The 20,583-nt window shown below is 64.1% G+C and overlaps 1 protein-coding gene across 23 annotated transcripts in view; it reads right to left on the reverse strand.

Annotated features, from left to right (window-relative positions):
* NRXN2 (neurexin 2) overlaps positions 1-20,583 on the reverse strand; it is a 103,824-nt gene that overhangs the window by 21,660 nt on the left and 61,581 nt on the right. For 19 of the 23 annotated variants that reach the window (XM_036029692.1, XM_036029693.1, XM_036029685.1 and 16 more), the window contains 6 exons: positions 20,168-20,549; positions 19,386-19,576; positions 17,516-17,689; positions 17,010-17,129; positions 4,039-4,220; positions 53-224 (listed from right to left, as the gene is read on the reverse strand). In XM_036029692.1, the coding sequence (XP_035885585.1) occupies positions 53-224; positions 4,039-4,220; positions 17,010-17,129; positions 17,516-17,689; positions 19,386-19,576; positions 20,168-20,549 (1,221 nt within the window). Of the gene's footprint in view, positions 1-52; positions 225-4,038; positions 4,221-11,477; positions 12,503-17,009; positions 17,130-17,515; positions 17,690-19,385; positions 19,577-20,167; positions 20,550-20,583 lie in introns of those variants that run through there. The other 4 variants (XM_036029687.1, XM_028515482.2, XM_036029689.1 and 1 more) reach the window with 4 other exon arrangements.

Consider the following 20,583-nt stretch of genomic DNA (forward strand, 5'->3'; position numbering starts at 1 on the left):
CATCCTGTCCCACCCCCAAGCCACACCTCCTCCACGCACCCAGGCCACCTACCTGCTGGGTACCGCTCATTGACTGGCCAGCTGTCCACCTGCAGGGTGGCGTTGCCACCACTTCTAGTGAAGCGCACCACGTGGTATTTGCCGTCGCTCACGATGGCGTTGGGCTCGTCGATGGTGATGTCGTCCGTGCCCACGTTAAAGATCACCCCCACAGTGCCCTGGTCCTGAAGACAGAAACTAGAGGTCAGCGACTGGGAGGGAGCAACTGCTCACTCCTTCTAGAAATCTACCCGTGATCACCTCTGGCCCAGCTCCAGGGCACTGCACAGCCTGACAACACACCTCCCCCAGCCACGCTTTTACTGCGCCCAGCCCCGGGCTCCGGAGAGGTCCTGCGTGGGGAACCCTGCAAGGCCATGCAAGACGCAGGTCAGGAAGGGGGACAGCCTCCCCGAGAGGCGCCAGGCTCTCTCTGGGCGCAGTCCACACGTGCTCTCTTCATCCCCACGGCAACCCTCTCGGGAAGCTTATAGCCCCCCCATTTCACTGAGGAGGAAACCGAAGCTCGGGAGGTTAAGTGACACCCCCAAATCTCACAGCTCATGAGAAGGGAGCCCCAGATCGAAACTTTGTTGGTCTGACTCCAAAGCCAAGGCTCCCTCCCCCCCGCCAGCTGGTCTTGGGAGACACTGACTCAAACGGCTGGGGCTCGGGGTGGGCAGACACTGGCATAGGCTCCCTCGGGCCACTGGGTCACACGGTCATGGGGACCGGGCCACCACAGAACACACTGCACTCCCGGGGTCTTCCTGAAAGACCGTCCCCGTCCTCCCCGGGCCCCTGGAACCACCTCCTGCACCCCCTGGAGCTGAGCAGCTTGGTGGCCCTAGGGGTGGGGATAGGGCAGCTCACAGATGTGGCAGCGATTGGGAGCTGCAGAGTTGGGGGGCAGGAGAGTTGGGGGGCAGGATGTGCAGCTGCGGCTCACTTGGAAACCTACACCCTATCCCATCCCCACTTGTGGGTCCAGTTCTCCTAGAACCTGGGAAAGCCACACACACACACACACACACACACACACACACACACAGAGTCATACACGCATGCAGCACCTCTCCTCAGAGGCAGCAAACCAGGGAAACTGAGGCTGAGCTCGCCTAACAGAGTACTAGCAAGCCCCACCCACCCCCCACCCACCGCTGACAACATCTCCGGGAGCCGAGTGCTCGTCGGCTCCCACGCACGTGAGGGGAACAGCCACGGCAGCGCAGCACTATTGTTAGCAGCAACATCCCCCAGCAGAGCGCCGGCCCCTTGGACGCCTCTGAGGGGTTCCCCCCACGAGGCTCAGCTGGGCAGGGACGGTGGTCAAGGGGCAGGTGCAGCCTGCCAGCCGGGCGGGCAGAGGGCCAGCCGGGGCAGCTGGAAGGCAGGACACCTGGGTTTCCCAGGAGGCAGCTGAGCTCAGAGCCCTGCACTCCGGGGGAGCGGCAGCTCCCCAGAGCTGCTCCCGACGTGAAGTCAGTTGTCACTTCTGTTAAAGTCATTAATTCCTAATTCCCCAATTACCTCATTAGGCGGCGGTGGGGAGAACGCGGCCGCTCCTACAGCAAATAATTATGGGAGTCAAAATTAATTTGGCAAAGTGGAGCGACGCTTTATTAGAAACGTCAAATTGCTTTTCTCTTATTTTGCTGCCGCCTCCCCACTCTTCTGCGAGCTGCTAATGACGCTGTGGTGGGAGCTGATGTGTCACCGGGGGGGGGGAGGGAGCCTGGGGGCTGCTCCCCAGGGGCTGCGGCCCATCTGGCGCCCAACTCTCCCCCGGGAGCTGGCCCCTCTCGTGGCTCCCGCGTTTCCTCCAGGGCCCCCACCCCCACCCCCACCGGGCTCCCCATCCAAGCGCCAAGCCTCCCTGCCCTCAGCAGCACCGGGCACCGGGCCTTGTTCCCCCACAACCCTGCACCAGGCAAGGCCTGGGGGCAACGGCTGGGAGGGGAAAGGAGACCTCTTCTCCCTGCACTCCGTCCCCCTACCCTTTCTCCTTAGCACTTGCCCTAAACCTACAGGCACAGAGGCACGCAGAAGGTGTCCAATAGGCAGACACAGGAGGCCCGCGGATCCACGCATCCAGGGGGGTGACCACAGACGACATCAGCCAGCACAGGGGCATCAGCTGACAGCGACTGCCTCCCCAGGGCTGGGCGATGGTGGCCTAGGCGCCTCACACACACACACAGTCTCGTTTAAGCCTCCCAGCATCCCTCGGTCCCCCCGCCGTGCCACTACACAGACGGGAACACTGAGGCTGGGAGAGGGGAGGTGGCCGCACAGAGGCAGAGCAAGGAAGTGGCGGAGCTGGGACTCAAGCCCAGGGCCCCTGCTCCCCAGTCACACACAGCCTCTTGGGACTGGGGAGCAAGACCAGCAGCCCCCGGTCACAGAAGGGGGCACAGAAGCAGCGTCCCACCTGCTCTGTGTGGCCAGGAGACCGAAACCACAGTAGTCAGCACGCCACCAGGGAACGCAAATACAGGGCGACACACCTGCCACAGAACACAGTCCCTCCCATCATCCCTCACGGCACCCCATGGTCACATCGCCACTCCCGACACAGTCACCATGCCCCCACTGTCACTCACACACACTGTCTCGCTCGCCGGGCATGGAACTCCGAGGCCGTCTCCCGAGGCTACTCCTCACTCTGCACCCCTTTCCTCTGCGCACCCTGCCCGTCCCCCCCCCCCCCCCGGCGGCGGCCAGCAGCTGCCACTTCCACTCCAGCTCCACTCTGCCCACAGGACAGCTCTCCCCACACCTCCCTCCTTCGCTGCCTGGTGCTGGGGGAAGGGTGGGAAGCCATGGGACCTAGAAAGCTGCTGTGTGAGGAGGGGCCAGTAGCCACCGCCCCAATCAGATGGAGGTGGCCGGAGCCCAAACAAGCCTTCTCCCCGGCTTCCCTGCTCCCCTTAAAGCCTGGGGACTCCCCTGTGGACCTTTCCGGCACACAGAGCCTGGCCTGCCTGCTTCCCCCTCCCAGCTTGGGGGTCCCTGGCCAGGTCAGCGTGGGGGCTGCGGGCAGGGAAAGGAGCGGCAGTAAAGGGCTGAATAGGTGGAAACAGGGACCGAGGGCAGAGCCCCAGGGGCTGAAGCCGTGGAGAGGAGACAGGGGAGAGGCCGAGCACAGAAACAAGAAGGAGCAAGGCCAGAGGCCACAGGGAAGGGTAGAGGTCAGAACCAGAGGTGGCAAACGAGTGCGGGGAGGACAGGGCCCTTCTAGGACTCGGTCTAGGGTGAAAACTTTGAGGACAGCAGCGGTGGGCACGGCAGGAGGCCGGGAGGGAGGCACCGGGAAGGAGCGGAGCGGGAGGGGGGAAGTGGGCCCCGGGGGGAGCTGGGCAGAGAGAGGCAGAGTGGGGTGGGACCGGAGGTCAAGGTGCAGACGTGGCACTGGACCTAGAGGTCAGAGCAGAGTGAGCACAGCCAGAGGGTCTGTAGGGGTGGCAGGGTCAGAGGCAGCTAGGAGAGCAAAGGTCATAGAAACAGAGGTCAAGGGCGGGGCAGAAGTGAAGCCCAAGGGTGGGTTGCTTGGGGCAGGGAGGGGGCAGGAGGGCAGCAGGGGCAGGTGCAGGACACAGTGGCCACCGTAGGCATGCTAGGAATGAGCAGGCAGCAGCCCTGGGCAGCCACGGACGCGGGGACATTTCTGAAGGCCGAGGAACGGCCTGGAAGACTCGAGGAGGCCCTTGACTGCATTTGGAAAAGTCGAAGACACAGGTGGTCTCAAGGAGTGGAGCACGGGGCACTCCCAATCAACAGGGTGACTCTGGGAGTCTCGTGAACAACCAGGAGGGGAAGGGGCCTCGGAGACAGAACTACTGAGCGGAAACTGCAGGAATCGGGGAGCAGAGGTTCCGAGGGCTTCACTCAAGGGGAAGATTTGAGGGGCTGACCCCACGGCAATGACGGGACAGGACGGGGCGATCGGGTCTGGGGGAAGAGGGCTGGAGGCCCGGAGGCCGGGCCCCGGGTCCTTACGATGTGCAGCTGCAGGTAGTCTCCGAGGCCCGAGGCGCTGTCCACCCGCACCAGTACAGCGCTCCGCTGGTGCGTGCTGAAGCCCACGGCCAGGCGGTCCATCCTTGTGCTCGGCCGGTCATTGGGGGGCCACGTGTAGGTGATGAGCGCTCCCCCCTTCCCAAAGATGTAAGTGGTCCCGGCTGCAGAGAGAAGGAAAGGGAGAGAGAGATGTCACATGGGGGTGGGGGGAGCAGACCAGCAGGCCCTCAGGGCCGTGACGACAGCACTGGGGCCCCAGGCTCAGGGTGCGGAGCCAGAGCCGGGGCGCCCACAACAGCCCCAGGCGCTTTGGTCCCAGGGGCCGGCTGGCAGGCGGGTGCCCGGGTAAGAGCTGTGTGCGCAGGGACAGATGTAGCTGCCTCATCCGGAACTCTGCCTTAATTACAGCAGAACAGAGGTAACGGAGGGCGCGAGACAGAGAGACAGCGAGCCCACCGAGAGGTTGCAGGCGGACCAGGAGGACTTCCAGGGGCAGGGAGGACCCCTGGGGCCTGAGCCTGACCAGCCCGACTTCTCCCAGGGCTGCCAGAGGGGGCAGGTCCAAGGTGTGTGGCTCTGTGGGGCCAGAGCCCAGCAGGCACCCCGGCGCAAGGAGCCCCGGGCAACGGGCGACGGCAGGAGGAGGTGCAGAGGCTGCGTTCTGTTCTGACTCACCGCCCGTAGGCTGGCACCCTCCCAACGCCTGCCCCCCCCTCCAGCCCCTGGAAATCCTGGTCCTGGTTTGCCCAGCACTCCCTGCTTCTGCTCACAACTAGGGGGCTGCCCGGGTCCCCAAACCAGGGGGTCCTGGAGCCCTGCCCAGAGGAGACAGACATGGGAGGGGTGGGGGTGGGGGGCGACTGAGACTGACAGCCAGAGGAAGAAGGCAGAGAGACAGATGGACAGAGAGGGGCAGAGAGGGGTGTAGGTGAGAGAAAGCCGGAGAGTGGGAGCCAGAGACTAAGGCTCCTTCTCCCTGCCCTCCCCCACCCCACCCTCTCTCCCCCTGTCTCCTCTTCTCCATCAGGCTGCTGGGGGCGGGTGTGAGGTCCCTAACGATCTCAGCCCCAAAATAGACCCCATTAGTCTCCACATTCCCTCCTGCAGCTGACTGGCTTCCCTGGGGGCAGGGGTGGGGGGCTGGTCCCCCAGTCTCCAGGAAGGCAGCCTCATCCGGAAGGCCTGGAGGACCAGTGCTCTGGGGCCTCCAGAGAAGGGAGGACGACACTCCCGCGTTCCTTAGAACCCAAATGGAGCAGATGAGAGTCGTAAAATGCTTAATTAAATAATTAGCTACTAATGACTCCTCTCAAAGCACTTCTTGGGGGGAGAGGGGTTCAAGGGGGATTTACCCAGAGAGGGGCAGATGGGGCCAGAGGGCACAGGTCTGGAGTGGACTGGGAGCAAAGTGGGGCCCGGGAGGTGGCCGAGCTCCGGGTGGGGCGGAAACCCCAGGGTCCGGGGGCTGGGCTCTGCGCGGGGTGGGGCGGGAGGAGCGGACCTGCGCTGCCAAGGTGGCCGCCCAGCCGCTGGCACTGGGGCCGGGGGCCTCAAGCACCTGCAGGTCTCTCCCCTCCGGGGCTCGGCAGCCCCACTGTAGTCAGGCAATGTAGTTGAGGGATCGGGGACTCTAGCCCAGGAAGTCCCCAGACCCCCCAGAAAGAGTGGGGTCCCGAGAGCGTTGGAGGGAGGCGCCATCTGCTGTCCCAGGGAGGGCTGAGGAGCGCAGGCTGTATTGTAGCCCGGGTCCCGGAGAGGCGGGCGGTGGGGCCAGCAGGGCGCTGCTCCCCAGGGCACCTGTCGTGATGCCCTCCACCCCCCAGGCACGGCCAGGGAGGAGAGAGGATCCCAGAGGCAGGACGGGGGTGAGAGAATCAACCACCTGGACGCCTAATAACTGACATCTCGCCACGGTGCGTGTCCAGACAGAGGGGGCCAGGCGTCCTTCCTACCCGGGGCCCTGAAGGGCCAGCGCTGAGAGCTGATTCCTCAGCATGAGACACCCCCGAGACTAGGGCGGAGAACAGGACAGGAGCAGGGTGCAGAGGGAGCCGCACCCCCACCCAGCGTGGGCCACCCGCCTGGAGAGGGAGAGGGCAGGGCCCGAAGGCCAGAGGCAGGGTACACTTCCGCCAGTAGTGATAGTCTCTCCACTCCCAAGGCAGCGCTCTGGAAAATCGGCTGTTTCCATGGCAACCATAATACCCAGGGTCCTCCCTACTCCTTCCACTTACTCGCAACCGCATGGGCAAATTTAGGGCTGGGGAGGAACAAGGGGAGCTAAGATGCTGACCTTCCTCCACAACTGCCCCCCCACCCCCCTGACCAGAGACTGCTGCCTCTTCACCCCCCGGGCTCCGGGGCCTCCCAGTGAGACAGGTGGGGTGTATGGGGTTTATGGGGCCCTCAAACCAGCAAAGGAAGTGCCATCTGCCTGGGGCCTGCTCCCAAACCTCCCAGGTCACGGGGAAAGGAGGCTCTTTCTCCTCACTGCACACCACCCTGGGGGGAGCCCTGCCTGAGCCCAGGGAGCGCCCGAGGGGCAGGCAGCCAAATGTCCCACTGGGCAGTGAGGCCCGAGGGACCAGAGGCGGAGTCGGCGCTGTGAGCCCCAGGCTCCATGACATATGTGCCCGGTGACACACCCACGGGCCCCACACCAACACGCAGGCGAAGGTGCACCGAGCTGCACACAAAGACCCGGCATGGAGAGGCAGACCCCCGGCCCAGGAGACATGAAGCAGCCGGCGCCGTGGCGGTGAGCGCACAAAGGCAGGGCAGGCGGCGAGGGCAGAGGCTGGCACGTGCAGGGCAGGAGGGCGCATGGGTCCCGCCCCTGAGACCCGGGGGCTCGAGGGCTGCCCGCCCACGGCCTCCCCATTTCCCAGCTCCAGAGCCAGGCCCCCCCCCCCTGCCGGGGATTTATGGCCCAGCTGGGCCACAACACAGCCAGTTTATTAAGCTGGGCAAACCTGTAAAAGCCTAAGGGCGTGTGTTACACGGGGGGCGGGGAAAGATCCAGTGGAGAGAAATACTTCCAGGGCCGAGGAGATGAAGGATGAATGGTTTATTGGACTGGGGCGGCAGTAATCACCCTGGAGAGACGTTTCTCTCCCCGGCCCCAGCTCCCGCCAGAGGGCGCAGGGGGCCAGGTAGAGAGGACAGCGGGACTGGGGGGCAGGGGAGGTGTCTCTGCCAGGTGCCCCCTGGTGGGACCCTCCGGGGCCTCTCGCCTCTGGCCCCGCAAGCTGTCCTCTGCCCTGGCCACCAGACAGAGTCCCAGCGGAAGGCACAGAGACAGGGTGTCCAAGACTCCCCACCACCCCAGAAACTCTGACAGGCTCTGGAAGGGGCCGCGGAGTAGAGAGGGGCCTAAGCCAAGACGCGGGTGTTGCGCCGGGGTGGCCCAGACCACCAGTTCTGGTCTCCCCAGGAAACCACTGGTGAGCGACCTCGTGCGTCCCACTGCAGGGCTGCCGCACGCCCCCCACCCCGAAGCCCAAGACCGGAGTGTTCTGGTCCTCCACCCAAAGGCCCGGGGCCGGCACCTTCTGCCCGCACCCAGCACAGTGCCTTCAGTGCCTCCTAGACCCAGAAACTCACTGATCGGTGCAACAGTCTAAACGACCAAGAATCTTCCGCGGAGTTCCCACACACCTGCACTCCAGAAGAAACCACCACCCACCATTAGCGATGGTTAGCTAACCCAGGCCCAAACAACACAATCATCTCGTGCGAGCACCCCGTGCGGCGACGCACCTGTGGCTAAAACTGCCTGCACAGACCCTCCACCTGCCCACCCTCCTGCAGCACCAGAAGCCACGACAAAGACCTTTGCGTGGATCGAGTCACGGGAGAACAGAACAGCCCACACAATCTAGAAAAGCCACGCTCCTCCTAGGTGCCTGCGGGCCACCACAGCTCCTGTACCCAGGCCCTCGCAGCCCAGGGGGGCCTCCACAGACCCAGTCGCGGGGCTCAGCTCTCTCCCGGTCTAGAATCCCAGAGCGACAGACGGCCCCTTCCTTGTGCAAGCCCATTCCCGGCCATAAACCATCCAGTCACAAAGATCCAAGACAGCACACCCATGTCCAGAATCCAAATGAACGCCAGCCCCCTTCATGAGCCGGAGGGATGAACCTGGAACCCCTGGAAGCTACTGACCCAGAGCCGAGCTGGGGGAGACCCCTCCATCCCTGGCTTCGGAGGGGACCAGAAACAAAGGTCGGGGCCCCGAAAAGCTCCTCAAGGACTCTGAAACCAGCGCTGGGGCCAGGGACCTGGGGAGTGTCACCTCTCAGGCCCTTTTTAGGACCCAGGCGTCCTGGTCCCCCGAGCCTAGACCAACATCGGGTGCGGGAGTGTCAGGGGCATCTGGAGAGTGGGAGGGATGTTATGTAACGGGGTGGGGGTGGAGGGAAGGGTCAATGGAGGAAAGGCTGAAGGGAGGAGGGAAGGAAGGCCAGAGGAAACGCAGTGAGACCCCAGCAGAGGGGAAGCGGAGAGGCAGAGGCATGAGGAGAGGCCCCCACACTGGGGGGCAGAGAGGACAGGTCTCCCCTGGCCTAGAAAGGTCTCCCAAGCTGGCCTCTCCCTCCAGCCAGGCCTGAGGCCCCACGAGAAGCTTGCCCTCCGCCGCCCCCGCCCCATGGCTAAGGCGAGCGGAGGCGGGGTTCGGCCCTGGCACGTAGGCCCCCCTCTACTCTTCTCTCTGCCCTCTGCCCCTCCCCCCTCGCACCGGGCCCAACCCTTCCCGGCCCCCCCACTCCATCTCCCGCCGCCACCTTCCATCCCCGTCCTGGGCGCCCTCCAGCTCCTCCTCTGCTTCCACGTGGCGCTGGGCGGACACTGGCCCTCTTGGGGCCGTTCTCCTCCTCTGGCCAGCAAGCGAGGGGCCACCTCTGAGACAGTCCCAACACCAACATACCATAGGGTGCCCCCCTAATGCTCTCTCCTCCATTTTCTCTCCTTCTTTCTCCGCTCTGCCCGTCCTGGCTCCAGAGCCCAGGCCCCTCCTTCCAATCTGCTCGTTCTCCTGGGCCAGCACCTCTCTCCCTGCCCTTCCTCTCTCACCAGCGCTCCTCTCCACCCCACGACACTCTCCTCTGACACCCCCGGCCCGGCCCTCTTCCCTCGCCCCTCTGTGCCTCTCCTCCTGGCCCAGAAAGACCGTGTCCTCTCCGGGTCACTTTGGGGGCAACACTGGGCCTGACGGGAGCCCGAGGGGACAATGAAGAGGAGGGAGGAAGGCACAGAGGACCACGGAACTCGTGGGAAGGAAGAGAGAGTGGAGTGCGGGCTGGGCGAGGGGAAGAAGAGAGGAGACGGGAGGGTGCGGCGTGGCGAGGACCCCGCCGGGACAGAGGCCAGGCCAGACGAGGCTGTGCCGGCGGAGAGAGAAGGAGGCAACGAAGAGGAGGCTGGAAGGGGCCACTCCCGGGAACCGGATGAGGAGAGTAGAGACATAGAAAACGAGAGGAAGATGAAGTAGAAGAAAAGCAATGAAGAGCAGAAGGGGGTGGGAAGTGGTGGGGGAACCAAGGCCGGGAAGCGAGGGTGAACAGATGAAGACCAGTAATGGGGGGGCAGAGACGAGTGCAGAAATGGAGGCCGCGGTGGGCCGCAGTGGGCAGGGACGAGGACCCAGACACGGAAGACGACGGAGGAACAGGAATGAGCGGAAAAACGAGAGGCGACGGCCGAGCGGGAACGGGCGGCCAATGGGAGCTCGGGCGCTGGAAGGGCGCGGGCGCGGCTGGGAGGGAGGGTGGGGGTCCAGGTAAATGAAGCCGGGAGCGTGAAGACGTCAGAGTGCAGGATGGGAGGCGATGGGGATACAGAGACGGGAGGTGACGAGAGGACACGTGTAAGAGGGGACGAGAGTCCCGGGGTGGGAAGTGGTGGAGGTACAGGAACGCGGAGCGATGGAGGGCTGAGACGGGGGCCACAGATGTGACGTGACAAAGCATGAAGGTGGGAGGTGACAGGGGCCGAGGTGGGAGGCGGTGAGTGGGGCCGTGTCGGAGGTGAACATGTGCAGAGGCGGGAGGTGACAGAGGCAGAGACATGGCGGCAAAGGGGCGCCCTGTGGTGGGTGACAGCGGGGCCCACAGACGGGTGGTGACTCGGTGCCCCGAGAGGGCAAGTGGTGAGCAGGCTCGAGTGGCAGCTGAGGGGTCCCCAAGATGGGAGGCGACAGAAACTCGGCGATGACCTGTGAAGCAGGGACTGGAATGGAACGTGATCGAGTCTGCCATGGACATGAAATAGAACGTGAAGAAGGACAGACATGGGAGTAGTGACAGGGCACGCAGAGAGCGGAGGTCGTGGGGGTGCGGCGGCGGTGGCGGCACGGAGGACGCGGGGCCAGAGACGGAAGGCGGCAGGTGCAGAGACGGGGAGAGACCGCAGGCAAAGAACCCGGAGGGCCCAGGGCGTGAAGTGACCAGGGGACTGAGATGGGGGGGATGGCGGGCAGAGTCCGGGAGAGGTGACAGAGGTCAGAAACGGAAGGGGGTGGGGGCGGAGAGCAAAGGTGAAGTGGGTTTTGAGATGGAAGGGTGAGGGGCCGAGGACAGGTGACAGCAGCGGAAAGCCATGGGGACCGACAGGAGAGCGTGGGGAAGGCAGCTCCAAGTCACAGGGCCGCAGAGGTGAGAGGTGCTGGAGACCAGCAGTGGACGGCGGACGTGGGGCGGAGATGCAGACGTGCGGGCCGGAGAGGCCGGAGAGGCAGGAAATGAGGCCGAGAGAGCGAGGGGACAATGGAGAGCGAGGGGACAATGGAGCGGGGACTGGGGGTGCTGGTGGTGGAAGGACAGTGACAGGGAAGAAGGGAAGGTTGCCGGGGGATGGGGGAGAGACAGGGGCAGGTAAGACGGGGAAGAGGAAGCGATGGGACATGTCGGAGGCTGAGCTGACAGATGGGCACAGAGGTGGGAGAGTGGTTGCAGGGGGACAAAGGTAAGAAGATAATGGGGTACACAAATGCTAGAGCAGCAACGGGAAGGTGAGGGGAAGGTGGAGGTAAGCCGGGCGGAGAGAGAAGCAGCAGGGACGGAGGAAGTGGTGAGGAAGACAGCCTGGGGAAGGGAGAGCAGCCGAGGGGGAAAGGACAGGGGCTGGGGACGGAGCAAGCCAGAGGCCGGGATGAGGAGGTGAAGGTGAGGCAAGGAATGATCGTGGGGAAGACAGAGATGAGGTGATAAAGAGATGGGGGCAGGGTTGTGATGGAGAGGAGAGGGTGGGGCTGGGAACACGGGAGCTGGAGATGGGAGGTGAGGGGGCGCGGGCCGCAAAGCGGAGGGACGGGGCCTCGGGCACACAGGCTGGGGTGCGGCCCGCGGGGGCCAGGGCCGCGCACACCAGCGGCCCGGGGGCCAGCCGGCCCGTCGGCCTCGGCATAGCCCGCCACTTACCGTGCCCGCCGCGGGTGAGGAAGGGCATGCGGTTGATGGCGATGGGCACGGTGCCGTGCTTGCTGTGGAAGTGGTGGACGTGGTGGGTGGTGCTGAGGCTGGAGGAGACCCGGGCCCCGTCGGCCGCCCCCAGCAGCAGAAGCAGCAGCAGCAGCAGCGGCAGCAGAGGTGGCGGCGGTGGCGGCAGGGGCCCGGCCAGGGCGGGGGGGCGGCGCGGGCACCCCCCCGGCCCGCTCCCCCCGGGGGGCATTTCGGCCCGGGGGCGGCCGCCTCACAGCCCCATGGCCGGGGGCGGGGACGCGGGGCTGCGCAGCCCCGCGAAGCCCCCCTCCGGCTCCGAGCCCCGGGAGGGGGGGGGGGTAGGGGTGAAGAGAAGGAAAACCAGAGCCCAAGCCTCGGTCCGGAGCCAATGAAATCAACCGGATCCCGCCGGGGAACCCGGGGTCTGCAGAACGGCAGCGCCAAGGTCCAGAACGCCTGGGTCCATCGCGAGAAGCTAAGGGCCTCCCCGCATCCCGGCGGGGTCGGGGCGGCGCAGAGGGCCGTCAGAAACCCGGGGGAGCGCCTGAGGGAGGGGGCATAGTTCCGGGTAGAGAGGTGGGGAAGGCGAGGGCGCCAGGCAGGGAGGGGACCGCGGGGGAAATCCTGCGGAAAAATCGAGCTGGGGAGGGGACTGGAGCGGAGAAGCGGGAACCCGACGGAGACTAGGGCCGGCCGCGCGGCTGCCGCCGCTGCGGCCCGACGGAGGCCCGCGCAAAGGAGGGAGCGGCCGGGGGGAGGAGGGGCGGGGGAAGGGGGAAGGGAAGCAAATCCGGGTGAGGGGGGAATGGAATGGAGGGAGGGGAGAGGAGAGGAGGGGAGCAGGGCTGAGCAGAGGAAAGGCGCGAGCCTGCGAGATTCCGGCGGAGCGATGGAGGCAGCGGAGTGTTGCTGCAGAGGCAGAGAGGCTGGAAGGGAGAGGGAGGAGGGAGACAAGGAGGCAGGAAAGGAGGAAGTGGAGAGGGGAGGGGAGTGGGAGCGCGGGAGGAGGAGGGGGCAGGGCGGAGGGACCGGAGCGGCTCCCGGTCTGCGGGCGGCGCTGGACAGCTCCGGCGCGCGTCACCTGGCTAGCCAGCTCCGCGCTCGCCTCTCCTCGGCGCGCGCCCCGCCTCTCCCCCGCGCCGGGGCGCGCGCGCCCCTCCCGCCCCCTCCGAAGAAGGGGCCCTGCTGAATAATTGAACAGGTCTGAGGCTAGCAATAGAGGCGGCTCTCTTCCTCCTCCTCCCCTCCCCCCCGCACCTGGACGAACCCCAATAGTGCTTGCTGGTCCAGCGTGCAGAGATGTAGCCACCCGACACCTCTGCACGCACCCCTCAGAATACACGTGCGCGCTAGGATGTGGACGGGCCTGGAGATGGAGACACCCACGTGCCCATACAGGCATCAGTGTGCACTCGTGCACACATAGGCTGAGACATATACATGCATGCATGTGCTCGTAGAGGCTGGCACATGAACTCACACTCAGCCGAGCATGTGCACATGCTCACAGAGGCATACATACGTGTTTGTCACAGGCAAGGAATAGCCAAGCACACACAGACAGCTGCTGCAGCCTCACCCTCCAAAAACAGGGTCATCCGTGTGCACGCACACAACGCGCCCGGAGCCTCAAAGACACTCAGGGGTGAGACACAGCACACACGGAGGTCTGCTCACCGCCTCCCCAAGAGGGCAACCCCCACCCTCCTGCACACCCTCCTGGACTGCTCCAACCCTCCCTCTGCACTCTCCCTGCTCCTCCCCCAGCCTCGACCTCTCCCTCCAAGGGGAGTTCCCAGGACACCTGTCCACTGAGTGTCCCACTTGGGACAAAACCCTTCCTGGGCCGTTTATGTGCAGCTGAGAAAGTCACTTCTCCCACCAGGTGTGCCTCCACTGGGATCTGCCCCCCCAGATTTTTGGGGGTCTCCGGGAAGCGCTTGTCATAGCCCAGGAGGTAAGTGCAGGGAGGCTCTCTTCCCTTCCCTTTGTCTGGATGTCACCTCTGCACCCACATCAGCTTGAGTTCTGCCCAGAGGATGCTCTGCTAGGTCTTGGGGGGGGGGCGGGTAGGAAAGTGGGAAAAGGGGGGGAGGTGGAGAGAGACCCTCAGAGGAGTCAGGGACATAGGGTAGTGGAGTAAGAAGTGGTGAAGAGGGGGCAAAAGGGAGTGGGGTAACGTGGGAAAGGTGAGGGAGAATGGGGGAGAGAAGGGTAGCTCCTGCTTATTGATTCCGGATTCCATCTGGGAGCAAACAGTATCCCCAGGAGCCCACGCCTGCTGCACGCAGCTCCCGGATGCCGTCAGGACCCGTGACCCTTTGTGGCTCCTGCACCTCCCTACCCTTGCTAGGTGCCAGGACCCCTTGGGACACTGGCCCTTCAGAAGTGAAGAAAGGGTCCCTAGAGGTGCCCAAGAGGAGGGTCCGAAGTGGCGTGCAGCCCCAGGAGGGAGGAGAGACGGCGTGCAGGCTGGGCCCCTCCCCCCCCAAGGCTTGTCCTCCTGCCCTCTCCATCCCATGCTTGTGCCCCGGCCTCTGAAATATAGACTGACACAGCTCTGAGCAGGCAGAAAATTTATGGTCCCAGAGGGAAGGAGGGAGGAGCCGGCAGCGAGAGGAGAGGAAGGGAAACCGCCTGGAGGCCAATCAATACCAGTGAGTGGGAAGTGGAGAGAGTTGGAGGGGGTGACGCTGGGGAGTGTGGGGGGAGGCAGAGGGTAAAAAAGAAGGGAGACAGAGGTGTGCGAGAGATCAATAGAGGCTGCGGAGAGGAACGGAGCAAAGGGAGAGACGGGAAGCAGGGGGGCAGGGACGGTGACGAACTGATGGCCTGGGACGGGCCCTGAGAGACAGAGCAGCAAGCAGGCCCAAGGGGAGCCCCTTGGCCTGGAACCTCCACCCGGGGCTTCGGCTGCACGTCAGGAAGTGTCTCTCCTTTTGGCTTCCTTCCTCTCTCACTGCGTATTTACTGTCTTATTCATCCTCTCCTCTTCCCTCTTTCTCTTGGAAGAGATGGGTTCTCACCCTTCGAGCCCTCTCCTACCTCCCAAGACAGAAGTCCTGAGCCTAAAAGGGACACAGAGATCCCTTTGCCACCGCCCCGGCTTAGTCCCCCACACCACAGAGGGAGAAACTGAGGCCATAAACGGGGAAATGTTGTCCTGCGGGTTGGACCTCTTTCATCTCAGCCTCAACCCACCCCACTCCCTCACCCGGCCAGTCCACACCCCAACCCAGACCCTCCGAGCACAGGGTCCGGCTGCCTCCACCCGGGCCGTTCCCACCCACATTCCTCTCTTCGGGTGAGGGGCCCTTTGGTGCCCGGTGCTGCCCCCAGGACCTTCACGCTCGTGGGCTGGGTGGGGGACATCTGAACAGGCCTGGGCCCGTCTGCTGCTTGACCTCGAGCTGCAGTGGGGCCTCAGGAAGACCAGCCCCAGAGAGACAGCTCGGGCACGAACCAGTGCCAACGGGGAGAGTCGGGGGGAGGGGCAGCCCCGAGAGAAGAAGGGGCTGTGGCTCGGAAAGCCCCGGCAGAGTCCGCAACTCTCAGGTTCCTGCCCCGTCCTCCAGGGCAGGGAGCGCAGGGGTACCCCAGGGCTGGCGTTCGGAAGCTCCCAGGTTGCACCCACCTTGCTTTTACGGCCACGGCTCTGCCGCCAGACTGCAGACCAGGCTTCCTGCGTGGTGCCACTTCCCCAGCCCCCCTCTGCCCGCCTCCCACGCACCTGGAACCACAGAAGTCCCAACCTCTCTTCCCACCTCTGTTGAAAGATGGGGCGACTCCCGAAACCCCCATTCACTTCTATGCCCGTTTCCAGAAGGTTCCGCCATGTGGGAGTAGAGTCGGGACCATGGGCAGCCACGCTTCTCGATCCTGATCGCCTGCACCCTCAGCAAGCCAGGCCCACCGCCCGCACCACCAGCACCCCGAGACTGAGTGAGCCGCAGCGAGTAACAGGGTCCGGAGTGCCCGAATTCCTGCTGGGCTGCATCACCCGCACCCTGGCTTAGGGCCAGGAGCTGAGGTCCGCGTCCTCGTCGGTGAAACAGGGCGGCTGGTCTCCACCCCACGGCCTTCTCTGAGTAACAGATTACAAGGGCTTTGCAAGCACCAAACACTAGACATCAGTGAGGACTGTTATTATCCGCAGCGAAGGTAAGACCACCTTCCGATCTGCACCCAGCTGAGTGCGCTAGAGGATGGGGCCCAGCCCAGCCCCACCTCCATTCCCAGCAGCCAGGGCTGGGACGCCCCTGAGCTGCCCGTGGTCCGGGGGTTTTGGGAAGTACCCAGAAGGGCAGGTCAGATGAGGGAAATTCTGGGGGGCGGGCAGGGCCCTGCCCGAGGGCACAAGGACGGTGTCAAGGGAGACGGGCCCCATATTTTTTTCTAGGGAGAAAGAGAACCATGACCCACGGGAGAGCCTGTTCCGGAACCCGTCCATCCCATAGGAAACCCAGGACTCCGCCCAGATGACTGAGGCTCCCAGGTGCGGCACGGCGGCCGAGGTGTGGACCCCCGCTCTTGGCCCGGATCTACTGTTGACTTCCTCCAGAAATCCACTCCCCCTCCAGGGTGTGTGTGTGTGCGCATGTGTGTGTGTGTGTGTGTGTCCTTTCCTCCCAGGGCAGGCCACTCCCCAGCCCCCGCCCCAGCCCGATCATCCGAAGAGAACTCCAGACCCCGCGCCAGTAAGAGGCTGCCTCTGTCCCCTTCCTGCCCCAGACGCCCTCTCTCTGCCAAGCTCTCGCCAGCTGCTGGCCACCAGCCACTGGGGACTGAAAACTGCTGCTGAAGCTGCCCCGGGGGGGGAGGGGGTCAAATAATATGCAAGTTGGCAGGCAGGTGCCCAGCCAGGGAGTAGAAGAAGCAGGCAAGGACACCAGGGAGTGCCCTTGTGGCTCCAAGGGACAACCTGCAGTCAGGGTTCTGGGGGGTGGGGGGGTAACAGCATGGCCAGTGCCCAGTCCAGCGGCCTGGCCTCCTGGGAATCTCCCGAGTCTGCCCTGCAGGGCATGGTCCTCCCCAGGCAGGAGAGAACAGGTGTCCACTGCATAGTCCTGAGGGCACCAGAGACAAGGGGCACAGGTTGACAGCAGCCCCCCACCCTGGGCGAGAGTGTGTATGTCTGAGCTACACGCACACACGACACGGAAGACCATGGCCAAATTTGCTTCGGGAGAGCAACAGAGGCTGACACCTCTGGTTCTGGGTGAAGGGAGCAGGGTCCCCCCAGCTCAGAACGAAGAAGAGGGTCCTTCTATCAACAGGTCTCCCCAGAAACTCGGGCAGCGGCCATCCTGCACAGGCCTGAGGGAAAAGACTGGGAGGGGACCGTAGCCAGCGGCTCCCCTCGGGCTCTCAGGACACGAAGGGAAGAGAAGGAAGCAAGCACCAAGGCCCTCAGAGACCCTCTCCCTCCACCCCTCCACCTCCCCCGCTGTCCCCACGGTGAGGAACAGGCCGGACCTGCCCCTAGCAGCCCCAAGCCCCCCTGGCACTCACGGTCATTGCAGACAGGGCCTCCGTAGGAAGTCATGGTGCAGTCACAGGTGAAGCCATCCCACTGCTGCAAGCAGACGCCCTGGTTGGCACAAGACTCTTCGGTGCAGGTGGTGCTGGGGCCTGGGAGAAGCAGGAGGAAGGAACACAGCGTGCTCAGCCCAGCCCCCTCCCTGCCCAGAAGGTACGGAAGCTTCAGGACCAGGCCGAGAGGTGCTGCTCTCAGTTCTGCTAGGCGGAAAGGGCCAAGTACTGATGAAGGGGGAGGGGGAGGAATGGGGGGGCTCCAGGACTGCCAGGCTTGGCCTTGAACTGTGATAAGGGGCCAGGGTGGGAGGCAACGGGGAGAGCAAGTGACCCTTCACCCCCCTGTACCCCTGCTCCAGAGCTGGGGGGCAGGCTCGTGCAAGGCCCGAGAAGGAAGGCCACTTTGCTGCCTTGGTGTGTCTCTGCAGCTGGCCCTCCTACAGCCTGCAGGGTCACACCTGACTGCTCCGCCCCACACTCACCGTCACAGCCCCTCTCCACCTGCCCGATGCGGTGCAGGGCGTCGGCGATGAGGTCTGGGAGGCGCCCGTTGAGGTCCACGGAGGCCAGGCAGCCCTGAAAGCCATCCCGGGAGGCCACCAGCTTGGGCAGGCTGCTGAACATATTCTTGCTCAGACCACCAATGTACAACTCCCCTGCAAAGGGAGTGGGGTCAGAAACCTGGGCCTCCCGGGCCCCGCCCCGTTCCCCTCCCAGGACGTCACATCTGGTTGTCAGTTCTTCCCGCACGTGCAGCGGCGTCCCAACCCAGACTCCGGTTTCCTCTGTGGAGATCCAGCGCCTTGCACAGCCCCACCCCCACCTCTTTCTTCGTCCTTCTCCACCTTGCCATCTGTCGGCTCCTCTCCCAGAGAAGCCCAGATGCAGGAGGTGGGGGCTGGGGGGAGATGGGAGGGAGCAGCTGGAGAAAAATGCTCCACGCTCTCTCCCACGCATCTGATTCCAGTTCCGGCCTGTAATCAGGCCCTTTCATAGACGTGCAGCCCCAGCCCCCTCCACCCCCATTCCCCCCTTCCAAAGTCTCCCATCCCCAGAGCTCCTGCAGGCCTCCCCCAGCCTCTCCCTACTCTGAGTTCTCTCCTGGCGGGTGGGGTTGAAGCCCAGCTTTGTCCCCCCAACTAAGGTTTGGCCTGGAGACTCTGGGTGACACGGGGAAGTTCTCAGGTCCACCCGATCCCCACATTGCTCCCTGGTCACCTCAGACCTAACTCCCTGGACGTTTTGGCCAGCTGACAACAGAGTTTCAGCAGGTCAACCCTGATGCCCTGGCCATGAGCTCAATGCAACACAAGGCAGGACCAGAGCACCCCAGGTTTGCAGCCACGGTGGGTTACCTGTGGCACATCGCCCCCTTCTGGAAGAAGGGAAAATTGGCAACACCATGCCACACGATCTGACCCAGGATCTGACCAAGCTTCCAGTTCCAGCTCTGCTGCCTGCTCATTTGACTTCAGGCAAGCCATCTAGCTTCGAGAAGCTTCTGTTTGCACCTCTCCCAGAGGGGGATGAATGAACGGTCTCTGAGGATCCCCCTCAAGCTCAGACAGTCTGAGTCACACTGACACCCATGGGTCCCTATGGAACTGAGGGCTGCTTTGGGCTAAGGAAAGAAGTTGCCCTCGTTGCCCCACTGGGGTCTGGAATAGCCACGGGTATTGCCCGCACTCCTGTTCCCACAGCCCAGCTTGCAGGCTCATCCTCCTCTTCCCTGCTCTCTGAGCCACCCCTTCTGGGATGGGGCAGGGGATAACTGCTTCGGTGGGTGCTGAAGAGGCCCTGGGAACACGGGCCCTGGTGTAATGCTAGCTCACCAGGGGACCCTGGGCCCAAAAACGTGCCCAGAGCCAGCCCACCCAAGGCCCACCGTATATGGCCAGGGCAGCAAGCAGGGACCCAGCTACTGCCACTCCCTCCCCCTACCCACTGCCCCTCCCACCCCTCTCTAAGCAGCTCCTGCCAGGATGCTAAGCTCCCCATTCTCTCTCCAGCCCCATCCAAGGCAGGCCTCCTAACCTCGGAGGACCAAGAGGTCTTCGGAAGGCCTGGGCTACCTACTCCTAGCTTTAGAGCAAGGCCACCAAACCGCCCATGAGACACATCCTGTGACCAGGCTCTCGGTGCTGAGAGCACAGCCTTGCAGGAGAGGTGGGCAGACCTCTGACAAGGGCTCGTCGGGCGGGACACAGTGGGAACAGGGAAAGGTGGCAACTGTGGGCGGGGGAGGAGGCAGAGTCACGCTGGTGGAAGGGCACCCAGAGCCGGGTAATCCTGCAGGGCCCAGGGGGTAGCTGGTCTAGGGCCAGGCCTCCTCCAGAGGCCCCGGGCCCCCACCTTTGAGGTCGAGGTTGCGGGCGCCGTTGGAGTGCTGTGTGACGGTGCGGGAGTCGATCTTGAGCGTGTGCACGTTGCCCGGGTCCCTGGACACCACCACGTTGTGCCACTGGTTGTCATTGACCGGCTTGTCCGAGTTCCCCTTCATCAAGGATGGGCCATTCCCCAGGTCAAACACGTAGTGGATGTACCTGCCCCACGGTAGGGAGGAGACACGGGGTCAAGGTGGCAGCGACGCTGGGGAGGAGGGACTACAGCTGGCAGGGGCCCCCGGGGCCCAGGAGGAAGGGGTAGAGTGGGAGGCCTCACAAGGGGGAGACCCAAACCAACGGCACAAGGACCCTAGTCCTGGGGAGAACGTGCAGAGGGGGGTCACTGGGGAGCTAGCAGGGGAAGAGGATGGTGGGGGCAGCTCGGTCCCCTGGGACCGGGGACAGGGATGCTCTAGGGTGGGGTTTCCTCGGGCAAGAGAGGCCACAGGAACACGGCCTGTCTTGTGCCAGCAGCGAGGGCTGGAGGGCCCGGGCCCAGACAGTGAATGAAGAACAGGTACAACTGGAAAACTCCTGGCAAGGAAGGGACTGGGGAGTCATCAAGGTGGGAAAAGGGGTGCTGCTTCGCCATCTTGGCTGGTGGCTGGGACCTGAATCAAGCTTGACCTGTGGTGGTGGGAGGGTGGGGAGCGGGATTAGACATCCCAGCCAGTGGCTAAGGGGCCATATCTTGGCCAGCAGGGAGAGGGGACCACTTCCTTGACAGGGGTGCAGTGCCCAGCACCTCACCCCTTGACCAGCTCAATGACAATGAAGTCGTTGCCGTTGCCAGAGTTGAACAGGAGAAGCCCGTCGGGAGCCGTGGTCTTGAACTGGAAGAAGAGGTGCATGGAGGCGTAGGCTTGAAGAGTGGCCAGTGCCAGGTAGCTGCTCCGACTCTTGAAGGTGACAGGATCGGCCACAATGGCACGCAGGCCAAAGCGAGCATTGAGCTCGCAATAGGTGATGTCCCCGTCCTTGCACTGGTCCATGTAGGGCTGGCCGTTGAACACCAGCCCGCTCAGGTGCCCGATGAAGTTGGAGGGCACCACAGAGATGAAACGCCGCTCTGTCATGATGCCCGTCTCGATGTTGTAGAACTCCAGCCGCGTATGGGCTCCTGCCATCTGTCCTGCTCGGGACGGGAGACAGAGGTGAGGGGCGTG

This window comes from Phyllostomus discolor, chromosome 6 (assembly GCF_004126475.2).
Source record: "Phyllostomus discolor isolate MPI-MPIP mPhyDis1 chromosome 6, mPhyDis1.pri.v3, whole genome shotgun sequence".
Lineage (NCBI taxonomy): Eukaryota > Metazoa > Chordata > Mammalia > Chiroptera > Phyllostomidae > Phyllostomus > Phyllostomus discolor.